This window comes from Trichosurus vulpecula, chromosome 8, assembly GCF_011100635.1.
Source record: "Trichosurus vulpecula isolate mTriVul1 chromosome 8, mTriVul1.pri, whole genome shotgun sequence".
NCBI lineage: Eukaryota > Metazoa > Chordata > Mammalia > Diprotodontia > Phalangeridae > Trichosurus > Trichosurus vulpecula.
The window spans coordinates 36,833,933-36,859,925 of record NC_050580.1 but is presented as its reverse complement, the minus strand read 5'-3'; the positions used below and the strand labels follow the sequence as shown (position 1 = coordinate 36,859,925).

The 25,993-nt window shown below is 44.4% G+C and overlaps 1 protein-coding gene across 2 annotated transcripts; it reads left to right on the top strand.

The window, feature by feature from the left end:
- Positions 1–8,341: 8,341 nt before the first annotated feature.
- On the top strand, positions 8,342–24,550 carry DNAJA4 (DnaJ heat shock protein family (Hsp40) member A4). 2 transcript variants are annotated; one of them, XM_036734877.1, is made up of 8 exons: positions 8,425–8,737; positions 13,179–13,359; positions 15,305–15,409; positions 16,154–16,381; positions 16,748–16,978; positions 22,274–22,374; positions 22,461–22,708; positions 22,958–24,550. In XM_036734877.1, the coding sequence occupies exons 1-7, from the start codon at positions 8,606–8,608 to the stop codon at positions 22,674–22,676; spliced, it is 1,194 nt and encodes a 397-aa protein (XP_036590772.1). In that variant the 5' UTR covers positions 8,425–8,605; the 3' UTR covers positions 22,677–22,708; positions 22,958–24,550. The 2 variants fall into 2 exon arrangements, with proteins under 2 accessions (XP_036590771.1, XP_036590772.1); XM_036734876.1 differs by lacking the exon at positions 22,958–24,550 and having other exon boundaries at positions 8,342–8,737; positions 22,461–22,743.
- The last annotated feature ends 1,443 nt before the right edge of the window (positions 24,551–25,993 follow it).

Below are 25,993 nucleotides of genomic sequence, written 5' to 3'. Positions count from 1 at the left end.
CAAGGCAATACGATGTTTGTTGAATTATTCAAAATGCTACCTGCTGCACTCAACTTTTCTTGGTCTTCCTTGCTTTTCCCTTTCGCCTAAATATTTAAAGTCGAGATCATAGATTGAGATGACTTTGGAGCTGATCCAGCCCAACCAAATCATTTTACAGTACTAAAACCTTGAGTGGGAAAGGGACAGGTCCAAGGTGACAGAGGCAGAAAATAGCTAAGATTCTAGCCAGGGTCTTCTGATACCACATGCATGCTTCACCAGTGCACCCCATCGCTTCTAAGTGCCTCTGATTTAAACACTGCAGAGATGCCTCCTGATGCTACTTTTTTTGCCTCATTGATGACATGGTTCTTCGTATGGAGCTGAGCACATAGTAAGCAGCTAATAAGGATGTGATGTCATAAGGATGGAGTGCTGGGAAGCAGCTGACTTCCCCTGTCACTGTCAGACCCGGGTTTTGAGAGGCTTCCACCATGGCCAGTGACTGTGCCTCAGAGCTCTTCCCTTCCTGAAGTCCCACATCGACTTGCAGTGGTCCAGCTCAGTGTCCTCCTTCTCTCTCGTTGGAAGTCAAGGAACTTGCCAGTGGTGCAGCTCCAATCGAGTGAAGACAACCTAGTCACTGGTCCTTTGAAGGTCCATGGAATCCAGGATAAGAAGCCCTGCTCTAATATTCCAGAACCAGCCTCAAGATTCACCTTCTTAAAACCCAGCTCTGATCGCATCCTTGCGCTGCTCAGAATCTGGAGTCAGGACTGTAGGAATATAATAGGAGAACTGAAAAGGGCCCTTGGAGGTTGTCTCATTCAACCCCCTCCTTTTGGAAGTGGAAATGGCAGCCCATAGTGGGAAAGGGATTTGTTCAAGGTCATACAGGTCAGGGCAGAGCTGGAATCTGGATACAGTTCACCTAGGCCCCTGTCTCACACCATTATCTCTGTGAGCCTGGGCAAGACTCATTCCCCATCTACTCCAGAGCCTCGGTCTCCCTATCTGCAAAATAAATTGGCCCAGATGTCCTCCCAGGTCCTTTTCAGCTCTGAAGGCCTCTTTGACAACCACACTCTTTCACTGTACAAGTTTGGTCATCCTACGGCCTCTGATATGTCAAGCCTTTACTCATTTATCTCTGACCCGAGGCTCTGGACAGTCATGTCAGCAAGAGGCAAGATCTGGGGGTCCTGGCAAAGTTCTACAGGCTTCCAGTAAGACCCTGGAGATGTACTAAGGAACCACCATCCCTAGCCCAGTGCAGCCTGGAACATACTAAGTGCTTAATAAATGTTTGTTGACTGATTGATGAAAAGCCCCATGACCAGAAGGTGGCTACTGGGTGATGAATTCTGTGGCCATGGCAGTGAATGAAATAGGCTGGGGGAAAAGATGACATACACAGTTTATAAAAGAAAGAAAGAAATCATTGCTTGGAATTAAGAAACAAACACCCAAAAAAAAAAAAAAAGGGCCAAAGGTTAATAAAAGTACTCAGTGATCTGATAAAAATACTCCATGAAGGATCAGAGGAAAGAGTCGGAAGGCAGTGGATGTGGCCAGCACAAAACGTCAATAAAAAATGAAAACCAACTCTATTGTAGAGGACAGAAAATAACTGTTTACTGACATGGGAATCATTTCAGAACCGACTGTCTGTACAGTCACATCAGCCACCCTTCAAATGATCAATATGAGAGGGCACTGCATATTACCCTAATCCTAACAGTTCCACCTGATCTATTTAAACAAGATGGTTAACAAATAAAAATAAAGACACTAAGTCCAATTATTATTATTTATGAAATAAATAACAAGTGCCACAATGAGGAGTCCCCAAATACCTCCCCGGTCAACAAACACCATTTCCCTGCAAGCAGAGATGGGTGAGCTGAGGACAATACTGGTTTCAAATCAAGCTCATGTGTAGTGGCATGAAGGAGGACAACTGAGGATTATAAGGAGTACTGACTGCTTGTCTAAGAAGCAGAGTACTAGGGGGGAAACTGAACCTAGAAGACAGTTGGTGTGAAACCCAACATCACCCTAGGAGAATCTGTAGACCAAAGTGGAAGGACAATAAAAACCGAGGGGATGGAAACAATCATTAGCATTTCTTTGTTGTTGTTCAGTGGTGTTTGACTCTCAGTGATCCCATCTGGGGTTTTCTTGGCAAAGATACTGGACTGGTTTGCCATTTCCTTCTCCAGGTCATTTTACAAATGAGGAAACTGAGGCAAACAGGGTCACTCAGCTATTAAGACTCTGAGGCTGGAGCTGAACTCAAGACTTCCTAACTCCACGCCTTGTGTTCTATCTACTGTGTGACCTAGCTGCCCTGAATACTTCTACAAGCAGAAAGGCTAATCACAAAGGCAAGCAGAACTAACACACCTGAGCTCCACCACCCCTCTACGTGGGGGAATCTGGGAGTCCAGCGGGGCCTGACCAAATAACAGACTGAATTCTCCTGGACGCAATGTGATTTTAAAGGCACTTGGGTCAATTTTAAAGAACCAGGGTGGGAGGATTCCAGAAGAATTGAAAGGAGGAAAAGAATAAAACCTGGAGTCAGGAGGACCTGAGTTCAAATCCAGTCTCAGACACTTACCAGCTAAGGGACCCTGGGCACACAAATTAACCCTGATTGCCTCAAAAACAAAAACAAAAAAAATGGACAGGGGCACACAATGTACAACCTTACTACCAAAACCATGATATCGTTCATCCCAGGAGAATGCACATTTCTTTGGATAATGTAAAGTCCTTGAGGTCAGGGATTGTCTTTTTCTCAGTCTTTATGTCCTCAGTACCTATAGCTGGTACTTAATGTTTGTTGAACTTTAAAAAAAAAGACAATTGAAGAAACATCAGTAAGGACCCATCAGTGTGCCTGTTTTCTCATCTCAAAGAAATCTTGATGAGAATGGACAATAAGTCAACCCAAGAATTAAGGCCATCCTCTCAAGAAAAGGCTTTATCATTGCCTGTTTCTATGACAGTCTTTCCCCTTAAAACCTCCCACTGAGACCTTGCTATCGAATCTTGCCTTGAAACGGAGAAAAGCATTTAAGCAAAGGTAATTTACGCAGGAATGCCATTTGACAGTAGGTACACCAAATTCTACACCTGCAGTTCCCCTGCTCTCAGCCCCCTCCATCTCTACCGAAAAGAAAAAGGGGTATTCAGGACATCCTTAGGGGGAAAAATGAGAAGAAAATGAGGTTTTCAGAAGCTTTTCTATTGCTGACCACATCTTCACAGTCACACAACTTAGAGAGAATATAAGACCCTGCTGCATTTGTTGTTTGATGATTTCAAATGAGCATTTGCTTCAGTAAAATTTGTAACCTTCCATGGCTTCTTCTTATAAGATCTTTGCCATGAATATGCTTCAAGATTCTTGATAAAAGCAGTCACTGAACTTTGTTCAATGAGCCTCTTACTAACAGTGAGCATAAATCAGTGAGACATTTTCCCAAAGTTGTCTGTCATTGATATGGAAGACGTCACATGCCAGGTTCACATGAATAAAGGGTTACCTGTAGAGAATGAGATTCTACTGACGCTCCTCTTTGTGAGGACATTATACTGTTTTCACCAAGCACTGGAGCCTCCTCCAAGAAACAAACAGCCACTCAAAAGAGATCAACCTAGCAACCCACACTGGAAAAAAACAAGTGGGGGAAAAATGCATGTTGTCCAGATTATAACATGCAAGTTGGTTGGCCATGAAGGTAAGCCCATCAGCACACTTGTCTTGGACAGACACTACAAACGGGATGGGCAGAGCAAAAAATTGAATAGAAGGACAGTGGGTAGGAACATATTTAGCAGTTGGTACAGTAGGTGGCTTTCAAACTACTGTGTGCCATCCAAGTCCTGATTTCCCAGTGATGCTCAGTGACTATAATTCACTAAAAGAATTGGAAAGAGGACTGACTGTGTGTGGCAAGCACTGAAAGTCACCTCAGAAAACTCTTCTTTGCTTAGTCATTTTTCAGTCGTTTTTGACTCTGGAAATCATTTTAGAATCAACTAGTTTGTGAAGTCAGATCATCTACTATTTATAGAAAGCAGAGGTCAAGGCCAACACCAAATTAGAAGAAATGGTAAAGCAGAGAGCTCACATGGAGTAGGATCCTAACGGCTCCAACCTGAACCTGTGCTTGTTCTGGAGGTTCAGTCATGTCTAACTCTTCCTGACCCCATTTGGGGTTTTCTTGGCAAAGATGCTGGAATACTTTGCCATTTCCTTCTCTAGCTCATTTTACAGATGAGGAAACTGAGGCAAACAGGATTAAGGGACTTGCCCAGGAATCCCAGGCTGTTTGCTATTCAGTAACAAAGCTTAGGCCTACTTCAGAACACTTCTCACCTAATTATCAGTTAGACCAGTGGAGTCAAATTCAAGTAGAAACAGATTCCATAAGTGGACAAAAGAAAACCCACAAATTTTGTTTTTACTGTATTTTTTTATTTGTTTTGTTAAACATTTCCAGTTCCATTTTATTCTGGTTCACAAAACAATCACAAATTGTTGCTGGCTGTGAGTCTGACCCCTCTGTACTAAGATTTCTCTCGAAGATTCCCTTACATTTACTCTATACGTAGATCTTGTATGAACATACTTGTGCCCATGTTGACTTCCCATTAGAATGTGAACTCCAAAGGGCAAGCATCATGTTGACTTTCTGTGTACCCCCATTTTTCAGGGTACACAGCAAGTGCTTAATAAATGCTTAACTGTTTCCCCCCCCCAGCACCATAGCACTCTATATATAACAGGCCTGTGGTTCTGCAACATCAATTCTCAGCTGTTTCCAAAAGCTACTTTTCACAATTCTGTCCCAGAATTTCAAGGCCCAGATCTCCCCTGCTTTGGCTAAAGTAACTAGAAAAAGTTACTGGGCCCTTCGTTTCCTTAAGCCTGGCAGTCTATGCACCCTACCTCCTGAAGTTGGGTGTGATGGGGGAAGAGGATGGTTAGGATGTGCTGCTCAACCCTAGACAGTGAGGCAGAACGGGTAGGAATCAATGCAATGAAAGCCCCCTCCTCCCTCTGACAGATAAAGGAGCAGAGGCAGCCTGCCCATGACACAGTCCCTGAGCCTGGAGCAACAGGGCAGGAACCAGATCCCAAGGCTTCTGACTTTCTTGGTCAATGCTATTCCCGCTTTGCCCAATGGCAACTTGGAGGAAAGCGTTGCTTTTGCTTTAGAATTTGTTTTCTCTACAGACCAGATATATTAATTAGTATATGGAGCTCCCCAGGGAGCCACTTTCTCTACCAATTTCCATATTGGTACTTTCTCTACAACGGAGTCGGAGAGAGGTTAAGTGATCTCCCAGCTCCAAGGCCAGCTCTATCCATGCTACCGTACCACACTCTCCTTTCTCATGCCAGTTGGATAACTTTGTCTATAATACACCCGAGCTCCATCAACAGACCCTTTCAATAAAACAACTTGCCAAGTCATCCTCCACTCCACTAATTCTACTAAAAGAAACATCCCAGGAATCAAGCGGTGTGTGCATACAGTGTCCTCAGCAATTATCTAATATGGAACGAACACAGAGAGAGAGAGAGAGAGAGAGAGAGAGTGTTCAAAGGAGAGACTCTAAGGAAAAACTAAGGAGACTACCTCTAAACCAGAAATGTGAAAAACAAAACAAAAATCCCCCCATTCGTTTCTTGCTGAATGTTCGTTTGGTTTTGTTAAGTGGGTGTAAAAAAAAAAAGCCACTCCAAGTAAACCGCTTTTCAAAGTTGCAGATCAGCCTGGGGCTCAGCAGGGAGTTATACTGTTTCTACTTGATAACACTTAGATAGGGTCACTTTCTATCCACCCTTTTAACCCACTCCTTTGCTACAGACAAGGCTGGCTGCCCAAGACCTGGAGCAGTCTTCTTATGGCCATCTTTCTAAATACAGGGCAATTCTGAGCTCTTGGGGTCAAAGACAAAATTCAGAGGGCACCAAATGTCCCTAAGTTGCAACCCGGCAAATTCTTCTTAATCTTCAAGACAAGTTTAGAGTAGGCCATGATGGATCTGTCTGTACTAAATGAGTGTAATCAGACAAAAAATACACACGTTTTTGCTCTAGACAACAGCATTTTACAATTACCAACTACTTTCCTCATCTCTATTCCAGGAGAAAATTGTGAATTGCCCAGGGATGGCCATGAGCTGCTAAAGGATAAAGAAAAGGCCTGGAACTCAGGTCTTCCGACTCTATCAGAATTCATGGCTCTTCCCTTTATAGCCTCTTAGGCTCTCAGGTGTGTGAATCATCTTTTTTGTAAACTGAGGTGATAAGACAAAAATCTGCTTCAGTTTCTTGATAGAATCTAACCACTGAGCCTCAACTATCTATAAAACCCTCCATTAAATTTACCTGCTCCCATAATGACCCTCTGACACCAACCTTGCCTCTTATCATGTTCACATACACACACCGTTATCTAGTCTTCCCCCTTTTCTACTGTTACTGACACTCCTCTTCCCCTCAGCAATCAGAGATATCACCACCTGTGCCTACCACCTCCATGTCAACTTCCCCACTCACCTCTCCTCACTTTCATTACTTCTTCCCTCAAATAACAGGAATCACTTGCCATTGACAACTACCTTCGCACTCTATTACCGCTCTTCTCCACCACCTTCCTTTACCATTACCACTTCCTCTCGTCCATCATCAACCTTCCCCAACCCAAATTACTTCTCATCTCCTCCTCTTCCTCGACCTTACCCCTTCCCCATCTCCCCAGCATCTCCACTCCTCCCATCATCTCCTCATCCTTCCCCATCCCCCCTGGCATCTCCACTCTTCCCATCGTCTCCTCCTCCCTCCCCTCACGTGTCTCCACGGCCTCTTCTTTCTTTCCTGCCGTCACTGCTCGCCCACTCTTCCCCCTCCCTGGCATCTCTACTTCTCGTCTCATCACCTGCTCCTCCCAGCTATCACCTCCTCCTCCTTCCATCATTTCTTCTCTCTCCTATCACTTCCACCTCCTTATTACCACATGCCACAGACACCCCCCCCCCCATCTTCAGAAGCAGTATGTGCGACATAGTGGAGAGAGCACTCGTTTTTGGAGTCAGAGAACCTTAGGTCACTGACTTTTGTGACCCTTGTGTAGGACGTGGCCCCTCTGCTCCCCTCTCTGGCACTCAGTTTTCTGCTCAGTAAAAGAAGGGAGCTGTCGGATGGCCTTGAGGTGCCTTCGAACTTGTGTGACCCTCGGGCACTGGTGCCCTCCCCTTCACGGGCCGAGGCTTCCAGCTCGGGAAAAGCCCCCAGGTCACTGCCCCCTCCCCCGACATCATCAGTGCCCCACCCTAGGCTCATCTACCGCACAGAGGTGCGCGCAGGACCACACCCAGGTGGGCGGCCAGGCTGGATCGGCGCACAAGACCGGCCGGGGGTCAGTCGCCCCCGGGCCGCCCACCTCGCCCCACCTGCTCTTCCCTCTCTCCGTCTAAGACCTGCTCGGAGGGAGCTCCGCGCACCCACCCCGCCGCCAGAGTGAGCGCGCCCGGCCGCCCGCCGGGGCAGGCTCCGCGCCCGCCGCCCCGCCGCCCTGCCTCCCGCCGCCCTGCCTCCCGAACCCGCCCGGCCCGCCCGGCCCGCGGTCCCCCGCCGCAGCCCGAGCAGCCGCCGCCGCCTGCACCGCCGCCGCCGCCCCGTGGCCCCCGGCCCCGCCGCCCCGAGGCCCCGGGCCCCTGCCCGCTCACCGCTATCGCCGACACCGCAGCCGAGCCACCCGAGGCCTCCGAAATGGCCCGGGGCGGCGGGCAGAACTGGACCTCGGGGGAGGCGGAGGGACAGGCGGAAACCCCCGAGCCCGAGTGAGTGGATCGGGATACCGGGGGAGGAGGGGGGTGCCCAGGGGAGCGGATCCCCCCGGGAAGAAGCGCCCGAGTGGGGAAGGGGGTCCAGAAGGAATGAGGGTCCCATTGGGGGAAGAGGAGCCCCAAGAGAAAAGGGGGTCATCAGGAGGAACAGGGGTCCCTAAGGTGAAGGAGTGCCCAGGAGAGGGAGGTCCTCCGGGAGAGGGGAGAGCCTCTTGGGTGTAGGAGGAGCCCCCGGGGGGAGGGGAGGGAGACCCCCCCGGCGGAGGGAGGGGACGGGGATTCCTCCTCCCCCCAACCTCGGTCGAAGCTCCTCCGCCCGCTCAGCCCGCGGGAACCTCCGCGAACGTTCTAGGGCCACTGTGGCGTCACCGGAGCGCGGCGGAACCTTCCGCCGGCGACCCATAAAAGCGGCCGCGGAGGAGCCCCCCGGCCGTGTGTGCAACCGGCACGGGACAGGGGCGGGTGGGGAGGCGACCGCGACAGCTGGGGGCGTCCTCGGGCGGGGGGCCGCGGCCGCTGCCAGGAGCCCGGGGATCTGCGGCTGCGGGCGGGGGCCGGAGCTAGCCGGGTAGCTGGGGCTGCGGCCGGTCGGGCGGACCGACTTGGGGCCCGAGGGCGGCCGCTGTCCGCGCCCCTCGGGCAGCTGCCGCCGCCGCCTCAGCCAGTCCGTCCGGTCGTCCGGCCCGTCCCTCCCCGGCTCCTCGGGGCTCCTTCGCCCGCCTGACTCCCCGCCCCTTCCCGCAGAGCGAAGATGGTCAAGGAGACTGAGTATTATGACATCCTGGGGGTGAAGCCCAGCGCCGCCCAGGAGGAGATCAAGAAGGCATATCGGAAGCTCGCCCTCAAGTACCACCCGGACAAGAACCCGGACGAAGGCGAGAAGGTGAGGCGGAGGCGGGGGGAGGTGCTGTGGGTGCTGCCCCGGGCCGGGTGGAGGACGACGAAGGAGAGAGGAGGGATGGAGAGGACACCGCTGGCCACCGGCGTCCCGCGCCCCCCCGACCCTGGGCGTTGAAAGTTGACTGGGGGGGGGGGCGGCGCGGGGAGAATCTTTACTCATCGAGACCCCAGGAAACTGGAGCCCCGCTGGAGCTGTGGGCACAGGACGCCGGCGGCCGCAGAGGGCCGGGGGGGGGGGGGTCTCTACCCCAGAAGAGAGGAGAGAGGGGAAATGAACTTTTATCAAAAGCAGGCAGCGTTTAATCGTGGTCTGTGGGCACCTTCAGCGTGGCCGGCCCTGGACAGCCGGTAACTGTCAGCCCTAGCAGGCATTTCTGAGGGTGCAGAATTGCCAGGAGGACCAACGATCTTTTTTTTCCTCCGCGGTAGCTCTGTCAGGGTCAGAGCTGTCACCTTGGCAAAGTTGGGGGGATGAGTGGAGGAGGACCGGCCCGAACGGGAACGGTCATCAAAAGAGCAGCCCTGCAACTTTGTCATAAATGTTTATACACAAAGCTTTAAAGGGATACAGAGTAGTCAAAAAAAAGCTGAAAAGCGAACATGGATAGGTCTAACAGTAACCTCATGTATACAATACCTTAACGTTTACAAAGGACAAATTCACTTAGTTTCTCTATGGTCACAAATGAGGTACCCGTCAATACCCAGCTCTCCCCCATTAATTAAGGTGAGAAAATTTTGCCAAGTGTAAAAATGAGAAGTAGGAACCCTAGAGCCCCAGGCTGGTGGTTCGTGCCTGTGATAATCACTCCTTGCTACCAGGGGGATGCTGAGGCTGGTGGGTCTCCTGGACTGGCTGACTTAGTGATATTATGTAGCAGAACCAGAATTGAGTGTTGTCACTAAGCACCAAGGTGGTGAGCTTGGAGTGGGAAGGGGGAAGGCATCTGGCCCAGGTAAAAAGCTTTGTGCCAATCTCTGGATTGGGCTGAGAAGCAGCCCCTTTCATTTCCAATCTGAGTGATCCAGAGACCCAGTCTCAAACAAGGCAAATAGGAGGAACACTTTTGTAGAAGTGCCCAATTTCATACTTTGAATGGTTACTGTCTATTGACAAAAAGATGACTATCAAACACTGAATTCCTGGAGAAAGGCACCATGGTCATTCTCCCTCCCTGTAGATAACAGTATGTCCTTTATGCTTTGTCATTTCCATGTAAGCTCTGTGGGTTTCCTTCTCCTTTGGTCTGGAGCTGGCTCCAGGGGGACACTTTGAAGCAGGCTAGCTAGCTAGTTAACCACGGGTTTCTGTTTAGTACCTATGGAAACAACCATGGTATCAAAATACCTGTCTGCCTTATTCATTTCAGAGTGGGAGCTGCTTCAGAGCATTTGCCTGGGCACTGATCGAATATTTATATTTAGCTGCATGTGCTTTATGTGAACGGCGGCCATCGTCACAAGTTTAAAATACTTGCTGTTAGGCCATTTGTCTCTTGCCCACTTAGGTTCATTCTCATCTATATTTAGGGGACAACTAATTTTCTCTTGTCTTACGTAGGTCATTTTAAGGTCTTGTATGCTCCTTGCTAGTCAGCTCTGTAGATGCAGTCAGCATCATGGATGATCTTATTTCTTGTTCTTGGAAAATGATTCAAGATTCTTAAAGGCTTTACAAACAAACTGAGTTGTAATTTTCCAAAATGGTCGTCTTAAATTAGATTGCTTTTTTGCAACATATAATTTAGTCCTTATCAATCCCCAGATCAAAAACCTCACAGCCAACAAGACAAAACATTGAATCCTTAACCGGTCTGGCATTTCAGATCATCTATGCAAGCTGGCTCCAGCCTCCTTTCTTGTTATTCCCCTTCAAATATTCAGCCATTCTTGCTGGTCTCATTTCTGTTGTTCCCTGTGCCCATTTGCTCCTTCCAGTCCCCTCACACCTTGTAAATCAATCTTCAGTCATAAGCCCCTCTTTCTTGAAGAAACCTTTCTCATTTAGCTCTGCCATTCTCCCCTCCCCACCAGGAGAATGTGTTCTTTCCCTTTAACCATATGCATTCACTAAATCAATTCTCTTTACTGTGAAGGATGTCATTGGGGTCCACCTCTTTTGAATTATACTTATCCCTGCTGGTGGAAAGCAAGTTCCTTGAGGGCAGTGTCAACCATTGCTTTATGGGATTAGCGGTACTTGGGTTGGCTAAGAAAATATTTGTGCAGTTTGTTTTATGTTAACCTCTTCAATGTTTATATAATTCTTTGGCTATACTAGAAAATTTTCATTATCAAATGTTGAAATAAGTATGCCAGTAGGCTAGAGGCTTAGAAATCCATTTTAGTTAGCTATAAGACATTGTGCACACCCCACCCCACCCCAAACCAACCCATGGCCTAATTTACCCAAGCCTGTCTTCTTGAGTTTAAATATGGTTCTGGCTTAAAGAGGGTGGGGAGGAGGGGAGTTAGGGACTAGCTTGTCCTTTCCAGCTTGTCCTTATCTAAGATTAGGGAAGAGAATCACAAATTGAGTTGGAAGCGATTTGCCAGCCAAACCTTATTTTTTACAGATGATGAAGTGAACTTGCCTAAACTAAGATGATGACACAGTTAGTAAATAAAGTAAGAGCTGGAATTGGAACTCACGTCCTCAGCTCCAACTCCAATGTCCCTTTTCTAAGTGCATGGGAAAAACCCTCAAGCGGAAAGCACCAAATGGCGCCGCTGCTGTATCTTAGTGGAGGAAACAGGCAAGAACATTACACCATGTTAGAGAAGATACCCTAGTCCAGACCCCTCATGTCACAAAAGAAGGGAAAAGTGAGTAGTAGATTGGCATGTTTAATGAGTAGTATAAAAGGCAAGAAAGGAGGAGATGGGGGTTTCCACAAGGGAGAATAACAAGGCCCCATAACTAGGATGGCGCCTGCAGAGAGAGGACCCAAGTTCTTGTGGGAGGAAATGGTGAGGCATAATTTTAAAGTCCTTACGTGGCTGCCAAATTTGTTTTCTTCTCTCAGGGCCACTAATTTGGTTTTTGTTCTTATTGGTGACAGTACAGTGAAGGGAGTAAGATCTCTTTCCCTCCCTCCCCCAGTGCAGGGAAAGCTTGGGTCTTCTCATTCTGTCTTGTTGTGGGTTGTTGCTAAGCATCAGCATTACTTTAGAAGCTGTGCTTTGTGGTCAAGCTCTTTGTACACAGACTCCACCAGCTTAGGGCCAGCAGCGTAACTGGGGGGGGGAGGGGGGTGGGTCAGAATATATAGCAGCAGTGAGGCAACTAGTCACTTTTAACTTTTATAAGCTAAAAAGACCCATTACTGGGTGGTGCTCAAAGTTATTTGTAGATGGAAGTACGAACCAAACTTGGGGGGGCGGGGTTACTGATGATGCTGGGGCCAGTTTCATTGTCTTTGTCTCTTTGGCCACAGAATTCAGATTGAGTGCTAGAAGAAGGCAGACAAGCTATTTAGTGTTAAATTTAAGATACTTTAAAAATGTGTAAAAAGTTCAGTTTCGTGTACAATCCTCTTTTCTGTTGTATATTTAACGTATTGGTGCTTGTTTTAAAGTTCATGATAAAAAAAAATTTAAAAGTTTGAACTATACTTTGTCTTTAAATGACAAATTACCAGTGGTTTGCAGGGCAAACTTATCAAAGCAGTTGACTATTTATTGCTACAGTGAAAAAAGGGTTAGTTAAGCTACTAAAACTATCCAAGCCATAAGCCTCTTCCTCATCAGTAGTCAGTGTTTCTCACTGTGATTTTCATGATGGACTTAGCCATTGTGAGTGTGAGACTCACCAGTTTCTGAGGGCAGCTTGACCTGAGTTTCAGTTCCAAAGTCCTAATTCCCTTTGTGTTACTTAAGGTGCTGCATGTTTCCCTGTCAGCAAAAGGGGGCTCTGATAATAGCTACTTCCTCAAAGAAATCATTTCAGCTCTGATCACAGTACGTGTTATAAATGTAGGCTTTAAGATTTAACGAGGGCTCCTTGAGCCTCACAGAAAGCATGTAAAGTCACAATTGAAGTAACCAGCACCATGTTACATACATAGAGAAAACAGGACAGTTACGGAGGTGAACTGTCTTGGCCATATGAGCCACCAGAGAGCAAGGAGGAAAAGGCAAACAGGATGCCCCACTTGGTACCTGGAACATGAGTCCCAAGAATCAATCATGATTCTGACATTGGCTGGCAACACAGCCATGCCCAGTCATTAATGGGGCCTCTCTGGGGAAGCCTACTTTCCCCCTCATCTGGACTGCCTTAGCTATCAAGAAGAAGCCCTTTGTAACCTTTACAGTCACCAACTGTAACAGCATCCAGGAGGGAGAACTGCTCTTGCTCAGATGATCTCTGCCTGTTAAAGCTGTTCAACTCAGTCTCTGGTTTTACTGTTTTTGTTTTCAAGTTTAAACTCATCTCCCAGGCTTATGAAGTACTTTCAGATGTAAAGAAAAGGGAAATTTATGACCAGGGTGGGGAGCAGGCTATTAAAGAAGGAGGCACAACCAGCGGCAACTTCTCATCACCCATGGACATTTTTGACATGTTCTTTGGCGGTGGAGGACGGATGACCAGAGAGAGAAGAGGTAAATGGTCTTGGGCAGGGGGGGATCTCCTTAAAGTTAAAAGTCTTAACTGTGCCAGAATCACACAGGGGCCCTCTCCTATGCCACTCAATTTTGGTTCATAATAAACAAGATTAAAAAGACAACTTCAACACACTTCTATATAGTATTCTAACCTAATATATTCTAGATTATGTGACTATAGGTAATACTGAATATTAAAAATAAGATGTTTTACAAGTTCATTAAGTATTCTTTAGTTTACTAATACAGAGGTGAAAGATTCCTTATAGAACAGGGGTTCTGGGAGTGCAGGAATGGGGGGCTGTGAGAACTTGGATAGGAAAAAAATTGTATTTTTATTTTCACTGATAAGTGAGGTTTAACATTTCCTTCGATTCTGAATGTAGGCAACAAACATCTTTCTAAGAAAAGAAATCCATAATTTTCACCAGCCTGCCCAAAGTGTCAAGAGTGCCATGACACCCCTCCAAAAAAGGTTCTGAACCTCTTTAAGAATTGCTTAGAAACCAAATAGTCCTCTCCCCCTCCCTTCCACAAGGGAAGTTTGGCCTTTTTGTTTGGTGTTTTTAAATGCCCTGCCCATATACCAACAAAATCAGTTGCTTAGCACAGTACCTGGCATCTAACCGTCGCTTAAATAAATGCTCCCTGACTGAGTCTGCTTTCCTGGTTGCTGAGCTCTGCCTGCCTTGTGTTAAAAGTCAAAAATAAAGCCTCATTGATTATTTATTGGGGAGTGAGGTGTTCCACAAGGTGAATATTCTGGTCAACTGAAGCTTCCCCCCATTTCCCACCCCTACCTGATGGAAATGAGGCATTTTATGAACTTGGATTATTATATGGTGGGCTAACTCTGCAATGTGCCTTCAGCAGCTATGGAGGTATGTTGTTAGGGGGACACTGAATGGCCCCAGGCTTATACTTTTCAGAGTAATTTGTTTCCGAATGGTCTCTTTGGTATTTCTCTCAGTTACCTTCCCCCCTTACCCCACACCCCTTTACCTCTCTTTTACCCTACAGTTAATCCATTTATAATCTGATATACAGCTGGGAAAAACACATTACCAATTTATTAGAATTGTTTGTAAATTAGAAATAAATATGACCCTTTGAAAAGGTGGGAAGGGGGCTTTTTTTTTTTTTTTTACTGTTCAGAAACCTTTTTAACTTACTTTTTTTGGTTGTGGCATAAATAGCTGATCTTCAATGAAGTTAGGCATTTATAAATGTACTTATTTTCACTTGTTGATTTACTAACCAGAGTTAGAAGGACCTAGATTATCAGTTCCAAAAAGACGAAGAATACTAAAAATTAAAATGTGCCCTTTTAATGAGAATTATCTTAATGCATTACATCCCAAACAATGGTTAGGGTACATTTCCTTTAACCTGCGATATTTCTTTGCTTCCTACAAAACTATCAAGCTTTTACAATTTTATAGAAATGTGATTGAGAACTGAAGAATAGAAGACAGAGCCATTAATATTTAGCTTATATATTTCACATGCTAAAAAAAGATCTTGCTTAGTGATTTAGGAAGTCTGGTTTTTACCTTCCTGAAATAAGCTGCAATAGAGTGTTTATCAGGAATGGGTGGGCTCCTTATTGAAATGCTCTTTGTTTACATTGCTTTATTTTATATTGAGTACAGGGTGACCTATCTGCCTCCCTCAGATTGGCTCTAAGAAAACTAACTTAGAAGGTATTTTAATTTTTAGCTAAACTAAGACTGAGGACTCTTAGATTGAAAGAGGCGACTTGTAAATGACTAGAACAGCCTAATTCACAAAAATATAGAGGGGGAAAAACTCTGAGCTAATTCTGCTGCTGGCCAAAGCTAGCTGAGGTAGAAGCACCATTCTGTTTTGGGGGGCTCGGATTAAGCCTGAACCATGACGCTTCCTATGCATTTGCCCTTAATTGTGCACTTTTTCTTGGAAGGCAAGAATGTCGTGCATCAGTTGTCTGTATCTCTTGAAGACATATATAATGGAGTCACAAGGAAACTCGCGCTCCAGAAAAATGTAATTTGCGAAAAATGTGAAGGTAATGAATGGGGAGGTGGGGCTGGGCAGGAGGAATACTTCCCAGGCTTTAGAGTCAAATGTACACATCTTGTAAACTAATAAAGTGAAATACGACACACATTCACCGGCCCCTCCCCCATTCTTCATTATTTACGTATACACAGTTTGCTTTCTCACTTACTGCCTGCCAGAGAACACTGAAATTTTATGCCATTCAAAGTCTATGCATTTATTAGTACACATTTTAAAAATGTCCCTCACTGTTTAAAAAAAAAGCAGCAAAACCCTTTTGTAACTAGTAGATTGAGTGCTAGGCTTGGAGTCAGGAAGACTCATCTTCCAGAGTTAAAATCTGGCCTCAGACATGCTGTGTGACCCTGGGCAAATCATTTAATCCCGTTTGCCTCAGTTTCCTCATATGTAAAATGATGTGGAGAAGGAAATGGCAAACCACTTCACTCTGTCGCCAAGAAAACCTCCAGAAAAGGGTCATGAAGAGATGGACATGACTGAAGAACAAAAAATTAATTTTAAGGCAGTCTTCAGGATACATCAGACCAAAACAAAATATTTCATTCAACTTTGTAGCTATTTTAGGCAGAGATGTTTCCTTAACTTGAGTATCCCATTTCATTCTGTACATAATGTTTTCAAAGGAACAAACTATAAACATGTGGCCACTACCGATAGCTTTCACATTTTTTTTGCTCTGATTAACTCTGAGGAGAAGATCATAAATTTCATTTTTGTTTTGCTTCCCTAGGAATTGGTGGGAAAAAGGGATCCGTTGAAAAATGCCCCATCTGCAAAGGGAGAGGAATGCAAATTCACATCCAGCAGATTGGGCCAGGAATGGTCCAGCAGATTCAAACAGTATGTCTTGAATGTAAAGGCCAAGGTGAACGAATTAACCCCAAGGACCGGTGTGAGAACTGTAATGGCTGTAAAGTTGTAAGAGAGAAAAAAATTATAGAAGTTCACATAGAAAAAGGTAAGGCCCCAGGGCTAACGTCAGCCTCCCACCCCACCCCCACCCCCACCCCTGACCTTCTAGGACTCAGACACTCGTCCTTCCTAAACCAGTTAAACACGATAGATGGAGAAATAAAATGTGTCGCAGATTTTGTCACCTCAGCTTCCTCAAGTGTAAAATGAGGATAACAGTAACAGCAGCTACCTCCCAAGGGCTGCTGTGAAGATGAAATGATACATTTGGGAAGTGATCGACACAGTGCCCAGCACATGACGGCAGATGCTGTACAAACGCTCATCCCCTCCTACCCCTCCTTGAAAAAAGCCTTACAAAAAAGACCCTATTTAAGGAAGTGGTTCATCAATAAGGGATGGTGTTTCCTAGGTATGAAAGATGGACAGAAGATTATGTTTCATGGAGAAGGAGATCAGGAGCCAGAGCTGGAGCCTGGAGACGTCATCATTGTGCTTGATCAGAAGGATCATGGGGTCTTTCAGAGAAGAGGCCATGACTTGATAATGAAAATGAAAATTCAGCTCACCGAAGCTTTGTGTGGCTTCAAAAAGACCATCAAAACACTGGATAATCGAACTCTGCTTATAACTTCTAAGGCAGGTGAGCTTTGGGCTGGGTAGAGAGTGTGGCTGTCTATTCGATATCATTCTGTATGTTCGCCTGTAAAAGTTCTGGGGGATTTCAGTCAAGCTCAGCACAATCACTTTGCCTCTAGTTCTCCTATGGCCGCCCCATGCCCCATTCTCTGTCCTTTATTAGACAATGACACTGTTGACATTAGGCTGTGTTGCTATTTTTTCCAATAGTCAAGACTAATCCAGCCAAACTCAAAATTTTACAAAAATGAATGTAGAAAACTATCTTTACATGTAATTGGGGAAAAAATACTATTAAGGAGAAAAAAAAACTAATCCATCCACACTCTTCTGGGTCTTGGGTGGCAAAGTAAACAGAAACACATCTCAGTCCTCCCCACCCTCCCCCCCCCCACACACAATTTTTCTGATGAGATATTTGGCTGATGAACGCACATTTTTAGTTTATCCTGAAGTGAGTTCTTCAAGAACAGTGTCAGTTGTTTCTGCCATACACTGTGGAGGAGCCCAATGAAGTTGACCCCTCAGATGCAAATAGTACAAGGCTCAGAATCAAACAGAATATCCACATACCAAGTCTGCAAAGGTTTTGAACAAGAGCTTCATGATAGCTGTTTTTTAATAGATTTTCTCCATATCATTGCCCTGATCATGATGATTTCTCCTTCAGTTAGTTGATGGGTCTACACCACTCAGATCAGTCTTCATGGGTTTATGGATCAAGGGTTGAAGAAACAGAAATAAAGAGTGAAATAGCTAATGGACTGGTCAAAGCCCAGACTAAATGACACCACCCTGTGGTCCAAAACTGAGTGAAGAGGGATGGGGGGATGAACAGACACATGAATGAACACTTCAGAACCGACTGGCCCCTCTTCAAGGATCCTCTCTTCTATGTCTCCCTCGTTTCTCATCTCTTCTTTGGTGTTCACTTATCTGTTCTCCCCCACCCACCATACCTCTTTCTTCCTTTCTACCAGTCTTATTTGAATGATCATATAAAATAGATTTCTTTTTTTTTCTTTTTAAAGAATACTTCTAAGGTATTTTATTTTTTATTTCAAAAAAATTTTTATAACTAATTTATTTACTTTGTTTTCCACATTCGCTTTGATAAAATTTTGAATTTTAAATTTTGTCCCCCTCCCTCTTCCCCAAGACAGCACGCAATCTGATATAGGCCCACTTATACATTCATATTAAACATTTTCACATTAGTCATGATGTAAAGAAGAATTAGAACTAATGGAACCATGAGAAACAAAACAAAACCAAAAAAGGGGTACAAATAGTAAGCTTCCCTCTGTATTCAGACTCTTTCTTTCTCTGGATGTGGATAACATTTTCTATTGTGAGTCTTTTGGAGTTATCTTAGATTCTTGTGATCCTTGCTTGTGAGAAGAGCTAAGTCTATCAAAGTCAGTCATCTCATAATGTGGCTGTTACTGTGTACAATGTTCTCCGGCCTCACTTCACTTAGCATCAGTTCGTATAAGTCTTTCCAGGTCTTTCTGAAATCTGCCTGCTCATCATTTCTTATAGCACAATAGTGTTCCATCACAATCATATACCAAAACTTGTTCAGCCATTTCCCAACTGATGGGCATCCCCTCAATTTCCAGTTCTTTGGCACCACAAAAAGAGGTGCTATAAATATGTTTGTACATGTGGGTCCTTTTCCCCCTCGTGTGATCTCTTTGGGATACAGCCCTATAAGTGGTATTGCTAGCTCAAAGGGTATGCACATTTTTATAGCCCTTTGGACATAGTTCCAAATTGCTTTCCAGAATGGCTGGATCAGTTCACAACTCCAACACCAACAATGTAACAGTGTTCCAATTTTCCCACATCCTCACCAACATTTACCATTTTCCTATTTTGTCATGTTAGCCAATCTGGTAAGTGTGATATGGTAAGTCAGAGTTGTTTTGATTTGCATTTCTCTAATCAATGTGATTTAGAGCATTTTGAAATACATTTCTAAATATTTTCTCGCCTTAAAAACAATGCTAGAAGTGTGTGTGATCCTAGGTTTCCACACAGTGGGGTGGGGTGGAGTGCAGTATGTGTAGAGGAGGGAGAGGTTTGAGCCACTCCTTAAAGGAGCACACTTGCCATGTGGTCCCTGCTACTGTGGGGACCTGTTTCAGGGGCACAGTTACCACCTCAGAAAGAGAAGGGAGCAGGGAACCAAGGATGGATCCAAGAGATGGATCCATGTTTCTGCTTATCAGACTGGAGGGACAGAGATGTTGAAAAGCAGGAAGATTTCTAGACTTGAGCCCATGAAGGCAGAGAAAACTCTGCTTAGCAGAATTCTCTCATCTTTCTCTTCTTTTTTCTTTTCCTCACCCATCCCTTGTATTTCTCCAGTCCCTCATCTCTCTCTCTCCTTTCCTTCTCTACTACCAAATACTTTATTTACACTGAAATGTACCCTTCTAGAATGATCAGCTTCCCAAACTGACACAGTAAAGAACCAAGATTTTTTAAAAGCCTGAATTCAGCAGCCATGGTAGCTGGTATCCAATTCTCACATTGTTCCTAACCCTTCAGGTCTCCATATTTCCATCTGCTTAATTTAATTTTAGACATAATTGTAACAAGGCCAGTTATCTAGACCTTAAGTTCAAAGTAAATCAGAAAAAGGGGAAGAGGGGGCTCATTGCTAGAACCAATCACAGTACCAGCAACAAGAAGATAACAGCTGACACCAAAAAGAGATGGAAAAGCAAAACAGATAAAAGAACTCAAAGCCCCTAATAATCCTGGTGTTAGTTTATACCAGGCCTGCACAACATATACCCCACAGGCTGCTTGCAGCACACCAAAGGATTTCAGGCAGCCCTTGAAAAACACAGAGGATGTACAACAGGCCTGCACAACATACGGCCCGCAAAAAATAAATTTTTCGTGGATCATATGTTGTACAGGCCTGGTCTACACAGCTGAATATGCCTTAACAAAGCCTAAGAGCATTACTGTATTATAGAAGCAATTTGTTTCTTAATGGGGTCTCAAGTCATTAAAAAAAAGGAAAGTGTTCATTGTTATTTAAAATAGAGAAGTTTAAAGCAGAAGAAAAATGACCATTTGAAAAGGACTTCCATCAGAAATGTTGAAAATCAGGTTTTAATATCTGAAGAAATAAGCTGCTATTATAGTCTGAAAATCCACTTGTGTAGAAATCTTGAGGATGGTATACATCATTCCTCCTTTCTCCCACATTGATCCTTATGTTCAGTTCATGTTCATTATTATAGTAAAAAAAAATACATATCAAGAGGTCCACCTTTCTTCTTCTCCCTTTCTCCAAATGTACACAAATCATCAAATTATATTAAAAGAGGCTTGTCACAGAAAAAATGACAATTTGGTAGGGATTTCAGGGTTGGAAAACAAAACTAGGTAGGAGAGAAATTCATCTTAATGTCTTATATTTTTGTATTCTTACTCAAGCATCAAGAGTACCTGGTTCTGTTTCTAGAGTAGTTTTCTATAGTATATTATCATTCCAGTACAAGTCTCTAAGTACAGAATCATTTCCTGGCAGCATATCATAGGAATTCCAACAGTTCAGGCAGCATTTCTATGATCTGTTCTCTGCCCTATATGATGCTTAGCTGTACTTAATTTTATTCCTCAATTTGTGCAGCCATTAGTTTCTTGATGGACTTGGGTTTTTTTTAAAGTACAGTTTTTGACGTAGAATAGTTTTGTAAGTAAATTCCAAAGCAGTATGTCTGAGATTATTAAGATTTGAAAAAATTATTTGCACAAGGCAATGACTGCACAAGGGGGAGTGATAGGGGCCTGGGGGGAGGAACCTGACTTGACAATGTTTATTTACCTGGAAGAAACAGCTAAAGATTTGAATGGGCTTTTAAGCTTGAGCCGATTGTGCCCCTAATGCTTTAAAAGAAAATAAAACAACAAAACCAAACCACCTTAGCTCAGCGGCTGCTGGACAGAAACAGGCAGAGGCTACATTTGGTCCTCAGGCCAGAGTTAGCTGGCTCCTGCTCTAGAAGGCAGAACCGGTATAAGTTAAGTGAAAACCAGTGGCCTATTGTGCTTCTTTATTACAGCCTTTTAAAAAGTACATTAGCTTTAAAAAACACACACACACAACACACACGGCAACGGCATACAAGTGGCTCAAAGCTGAGATAAGCTAAAACTTCTAGCTTTTCTTCCATGTAAAAAAACCTGTCAAGTCAGGTCTCTCTTGTCCTGTACTTGTGGGTAATTTTTTCCAATCTTATTTTGCTCAAACTAAGAGTGTTCTGGACCTTATTGGCAGTCCTCCAGTTGTAGTATATAGTTACAGATGGGGTAGCAGATTTCAGCTCAAGAAGTAAGAACTTCCTATTACTGAGGCTCTAGTGATAAACACCAGGTGGTCTCTTGATGTTGGGGGGATATTGTCAAAGGCTCTCCCACCCTGGATGAGAGGTGGAAAATATGCTGGACCCCAAAAGGGCCTCCGACTCTGATGTGGTATCAACCACCAGGAGACAAGACTCTATCACATCTACAGTAGCTATTTTTCAGAGTGTTTTTAACTCCCTTTTATCCATCCACGTGAGGCCTCACCACTGACGTGTGTGATACTAACATCTACAGCATTATCACCTTTGTCTAAGAAGGAGAGAGAATGATCCTCTTTCTTTGTTCCTTCGTTACTTTGTGGGTCGCCCTCATATGCTTGTGATAATTGTGACCATCACTACTGTCCTGAGGCTGAATTCAGGGGTCTAATATTGTATCCTCCAATGTCCTCACCAGTGTATATGGATGAACTATGTGGTTAAACGTTGAAAGGTGGACGCAAAGGGGGAAATGCTCACAAAAACATGTCCCTGAGGTGTGTGGATGTCAGGAAAAGGTTTGATGTCTGCTTTGATGTTGCTGGGAAGTTTCTTTTAAGGGCCCTCATGTTGCTATCTCAGCTGCCTCTGTGCCCAGCCCTTCTTGAATGACACTGTTCTCGACCTCACCGCCCCCTAATGGGCAGCATAGCCTGCTTTAGCCAGAAGTTAAGTTTTGTCTTTGAATACTGGTGAAAGGGATGGTGTGTGGGGCAGAAATTCTCGTGTCTAAGTTTCCCATTGGATCATTTTACAGATTTTTCTGGTAGATCATATATACTCAATAATACCTTTCCAAGGCTTCAAGCCCATCAAACTCAGTTTCACAGGGCAGTGACATCTTATTATGTAGGTTGCATTCAGATGTGTCGTGGAACTAGAGACTGTTGTTCCTAGTGCCTAATAAAACCAAGCTCTCTTATGGGCAGGTGAAGTGATAAAGCATGGTGACTTGAAATGTGTACGGAATGAAGGCATGCCCATCTACAAAGCATCACTAGAGAAAGGCTCTCTCATCATACAGTTCTTGGTAAGTCTGCTTCCTCTTATTACATGAAATTTGTTCCAGTGACACCCTTTCCCTTCCATTTATGTAGGCTTTTCCCCTCAACATAGGTTATCTTCCCTGAAAAACACTGGCTCCCCCAAGATAAATTGCCTCAGTTAGAAGCTTTACTTCCGCCGCGACAAAAAATAAGAATCACAGATGACATGGATCAAGTAGAACTCAAGGAATTTAACCCCAACGAACAAAACTGGCGCCACAATGCAGAAGCGTATGAAGAAGACGATGAGGGCCCTAGGACGGGAGTGCAGTGCCAGACGGCGTGACGTGGCGTGCGCGGACTAGCAAACTGATGAATGTAAAGTTGGCACAATGAAAATGGCATCGCTTTAATGGCCTCGTGTCTGGGGTGTCCTGTGTGTGTGTGTGTGTGTGCGCGTGCGTGTGTGGGTGTGTATGTGTATGTATGTGTGTGGTCAGCACAAGGAACTGCTGAGTGTCCCCTTTTTTGGTTGTATCTTAAGTTATAGCTTAATTTATATTTAAATATTTTTAAGTGTAAATCACATTTAGTCTGCATATGGAATCTTTTCATTTACACTTCCAGGTTGTAGCTTCGAGAAGCCCCTGACTGAAAGTTGTGGTTTTCAGGTATCAGAGCTGGAGCCCTAGGGCAGTCAGGCAGTCGAGGGTGACTGTGCCCACCTGCGAGTGATGCTATCATCTCTGGGCTCTCCCCCACTGCTGCTAAGATGCTGCTCTGGGGAAAGAAGACAGCACCCAGGCCTGAGCTGCACCTGCCTCACCATGCTGAGATGGGAAGGGCAGCCCGCAGCACCCAGCCCACCCTCTGGGGGGCCTGAGGAGTTAAGTTACCAGGCAGTTTTGGACTGGATTCTCATACTCCTGCTAACTCTTCCAAAACGTTTGTTGGTATAAGCAAAAACTCAAACCACAGCACCTGTCTGGAAGTGACACTGAAAACACAGCGTGGCTGCAGTGCCCTCACTGCGTAGTGCCCACCTGACATGACCCCCTGTATACCACCGACCAAGCCAAAGAGCTTCACTGCAGAGAATCCTTCTCTGCACCCCACAGCCATTGTGTGGCCCTTGGAGGCTGGGTGTCTATAGTAAAACAGTAGCGAGTGGAGATATTTCCACGTGTGAGCAACTTTAGGAACAGTTTGTAAAGTTCTGTCAATCGATAGCACTATGTTCAATATGTTACTCACCTGTCCTATAAAATTTAACTTTCTTTTAAAAAAAGTGATGACTGAGGAAGTTTGCGTTTATACTCACATGAGAGCATTTCTTTCTGCTCCTGGAGAGCAGATACCCAGCTAGTGGCCCCTACGTGTCTTCCGAGGGTTTCTGTTCTCTGACAACACTGTCCCTGGCCATTAATGGGTCTCTTAGCTTTACTACCAGCCTATCACATCTCTCTAACCTTGACCTACCCATCAAATTGCACTGAATTCCATTATAAGTGATAAAAGTCAGCCTGCCTGAAAAGGCATGGGCTGGCTACCATTTGTTCTAGTGGACAAGCACACACAACCGAGGTGTGGTTGTTGACAGTAAAATGGGAAACGGCATCAGTTAAGTCCTGCCAAACACAAGATAATCCTATTGAAACAGACCTGATTTAGCTACAGTGGATAAAGGCCATTTCTTGAATTCTGACCTGTGAGGCAATGTAGACATGCAATCAGGTCGAGGTGACTAAGTAACAGTTGCTGGGCTAAGACCGAGAAGTCTCACTTATACAGCGTTAATGGTTCCTTTCCCAATGACTCAAAATAGCCAGGTTTGGCTGGTACCATACAGCTAAGACCAGAAGTGCTCAAAGTGCATGTGAGACTTTGTGCTTAGGGGAAAAAACAACACCTGGCCAATAACATTCTGGCACAGAACAGAGCAATGTGGTGAACTTCTTTCTCCCTGTGCGCAAATGGAGTTTCACATTGAAAATGAATCAAGGCTTCTGCTCCCCCACCCTTGGCATTTTGTGTTTTCCTAACAAGAATGATTAGTACTAAGCAATGCTAGTTCTACCACAATTTAATTTATTTTTCTACATTCTTCTGTTGATTTAAGTAGACTGTCTAGATGGGGACCATAGAGGGGTGTTACTTTAAATAATTTTTTCACCTGTATTTTCAAGTCATTCTGAAAATAAAATTGCTCTGGGATTTGAAAGAAAAGTGACTTTTATTCCTTTGGAAAGCATGGATATTCCAAGTCAGGAAACTCATTGCCAATTTCAAAGTTTGAGGCTTGCCTGTCCAGTGAACAGACCCCATGGAGTCATTGCAAAAGATGTTAGAGACACCAGACTTGGTGGCAAGACTTTTCCCAACTGTGTAACTGACAAATTTGAAGAAAAACCACCTATTAATTATTTCAGGTAGTATAGATATTTCATCCTAATTAAAGGCATGAATGTATTAGACCATGGCTTCTAAGATATAGATACTAACTGCTAAAAAAAAAAACTCCATCAGGTAATCCAGTATCATGATGACTTACATTTAAACTATAAGCTCATCTTCTAAGAAAACTTGTGTTTTAACAGTAAAGTTAATCACCTTTAAAAAAGTCAATTTATGAAGATCACATGATCACATTAACATATGGCACTTGATTGTTTACAAAGCATTTTCCATACAATCATCTTGTAACATTGGTAGTTTAGATAATTTTTATCCCTGTCTTATTAAAAAAACTGGGGCCCAGAGAGGCTCCAGGGTTCATCAAGTCCCATTGCGTGGACTTGAATGCACGCCTTCTGATTCTCAAGCCATCCGTCTCGACCTGACCATGCCAGGGGTGAGACGGAACCAGTGCCAACACTTGAGTTCTCCAAAGTTCTATGCTAGTCTAACACTAATTCTCGAATTACTATGGAAAAGGAAAAGGGAATTATATTAAAACATGACTTAATCTGAGGATTAAGAAAGGAATTACGTCAAAGATCATACTTAGAAAAAAGGGGAATGATGTGCAGTCTTGTGCCAGCCTATGTTTCCTGTGACATCATCCTTTTCTGACCCCCTCTTATTTACCCCAAGGGTAGAGATCTCTCCTACTTCCTGAAGGACACAAGTCCACTAGCAAGTCCCTTTCACTCTGCCATACCATCTCTGTAGTACCTTAAGGTTTACAGAGTGCTTTCCACACTACCATTCTGTAAAGTAAGTAGTTGAACCTACTGTCCCTCAGGAAACTGAGGCTCAGAGATTAAATGACTAAGCAATATTAGCTTTGAAATATCTCCCTGAAAGCTGTCGATGCCCCAGAACCAGTAAGACATCATCTGATATTCCTGAACTGGACAATGTAATCCCCCTTTGCCTTTTTGTCAATATAGTTGAGTTTTGGGGGTTTTTTTTATAATTTTTTTCTTATACATCCAATTTCTCTTCCTTCTTTTCTAGCTTCACTTAATGTTTTTGTTTTTTTAAAGCAATGTTTCAATGACTGAAACTTCCAGGCAGGAAGTTCAATTTTAGTGCACAAAAATAACAACTTCTGTGTAGCTTAAAATACACATGACAGGCAGGTAAGTCTGTTCGATAACCAAATCACTGGGAACCAAAGAAACAATTAAATGCCTCTAGTTAGGTGGTATGTAAACTTTG

Bases quoted from the DNA above. Each gene is read 5' to 3' on its own strand.
- DNAJA4 (XM_036734877.1), top strand. From the start codon at position 8,606: ATGGTCAAGGAGACTGAGTATTATGACATCCTGGGGGTGAAGCCCAGC. The intron at 8,738-13,178 runs GTGAGGCGGAGG...TTTGTTTTCAAG, and splicing joins ACCCGGACGAAGGCGAGAAG to TTTAAACTCATCTCCCAGGC. The intron at 13,360-15,304 runs GTAAATGGTCTT...TTTTCTTGGAAG, and splicing joins GATGACCAGAGAGAGAAGAG to GCAAGAATGTCGTGCATCAG.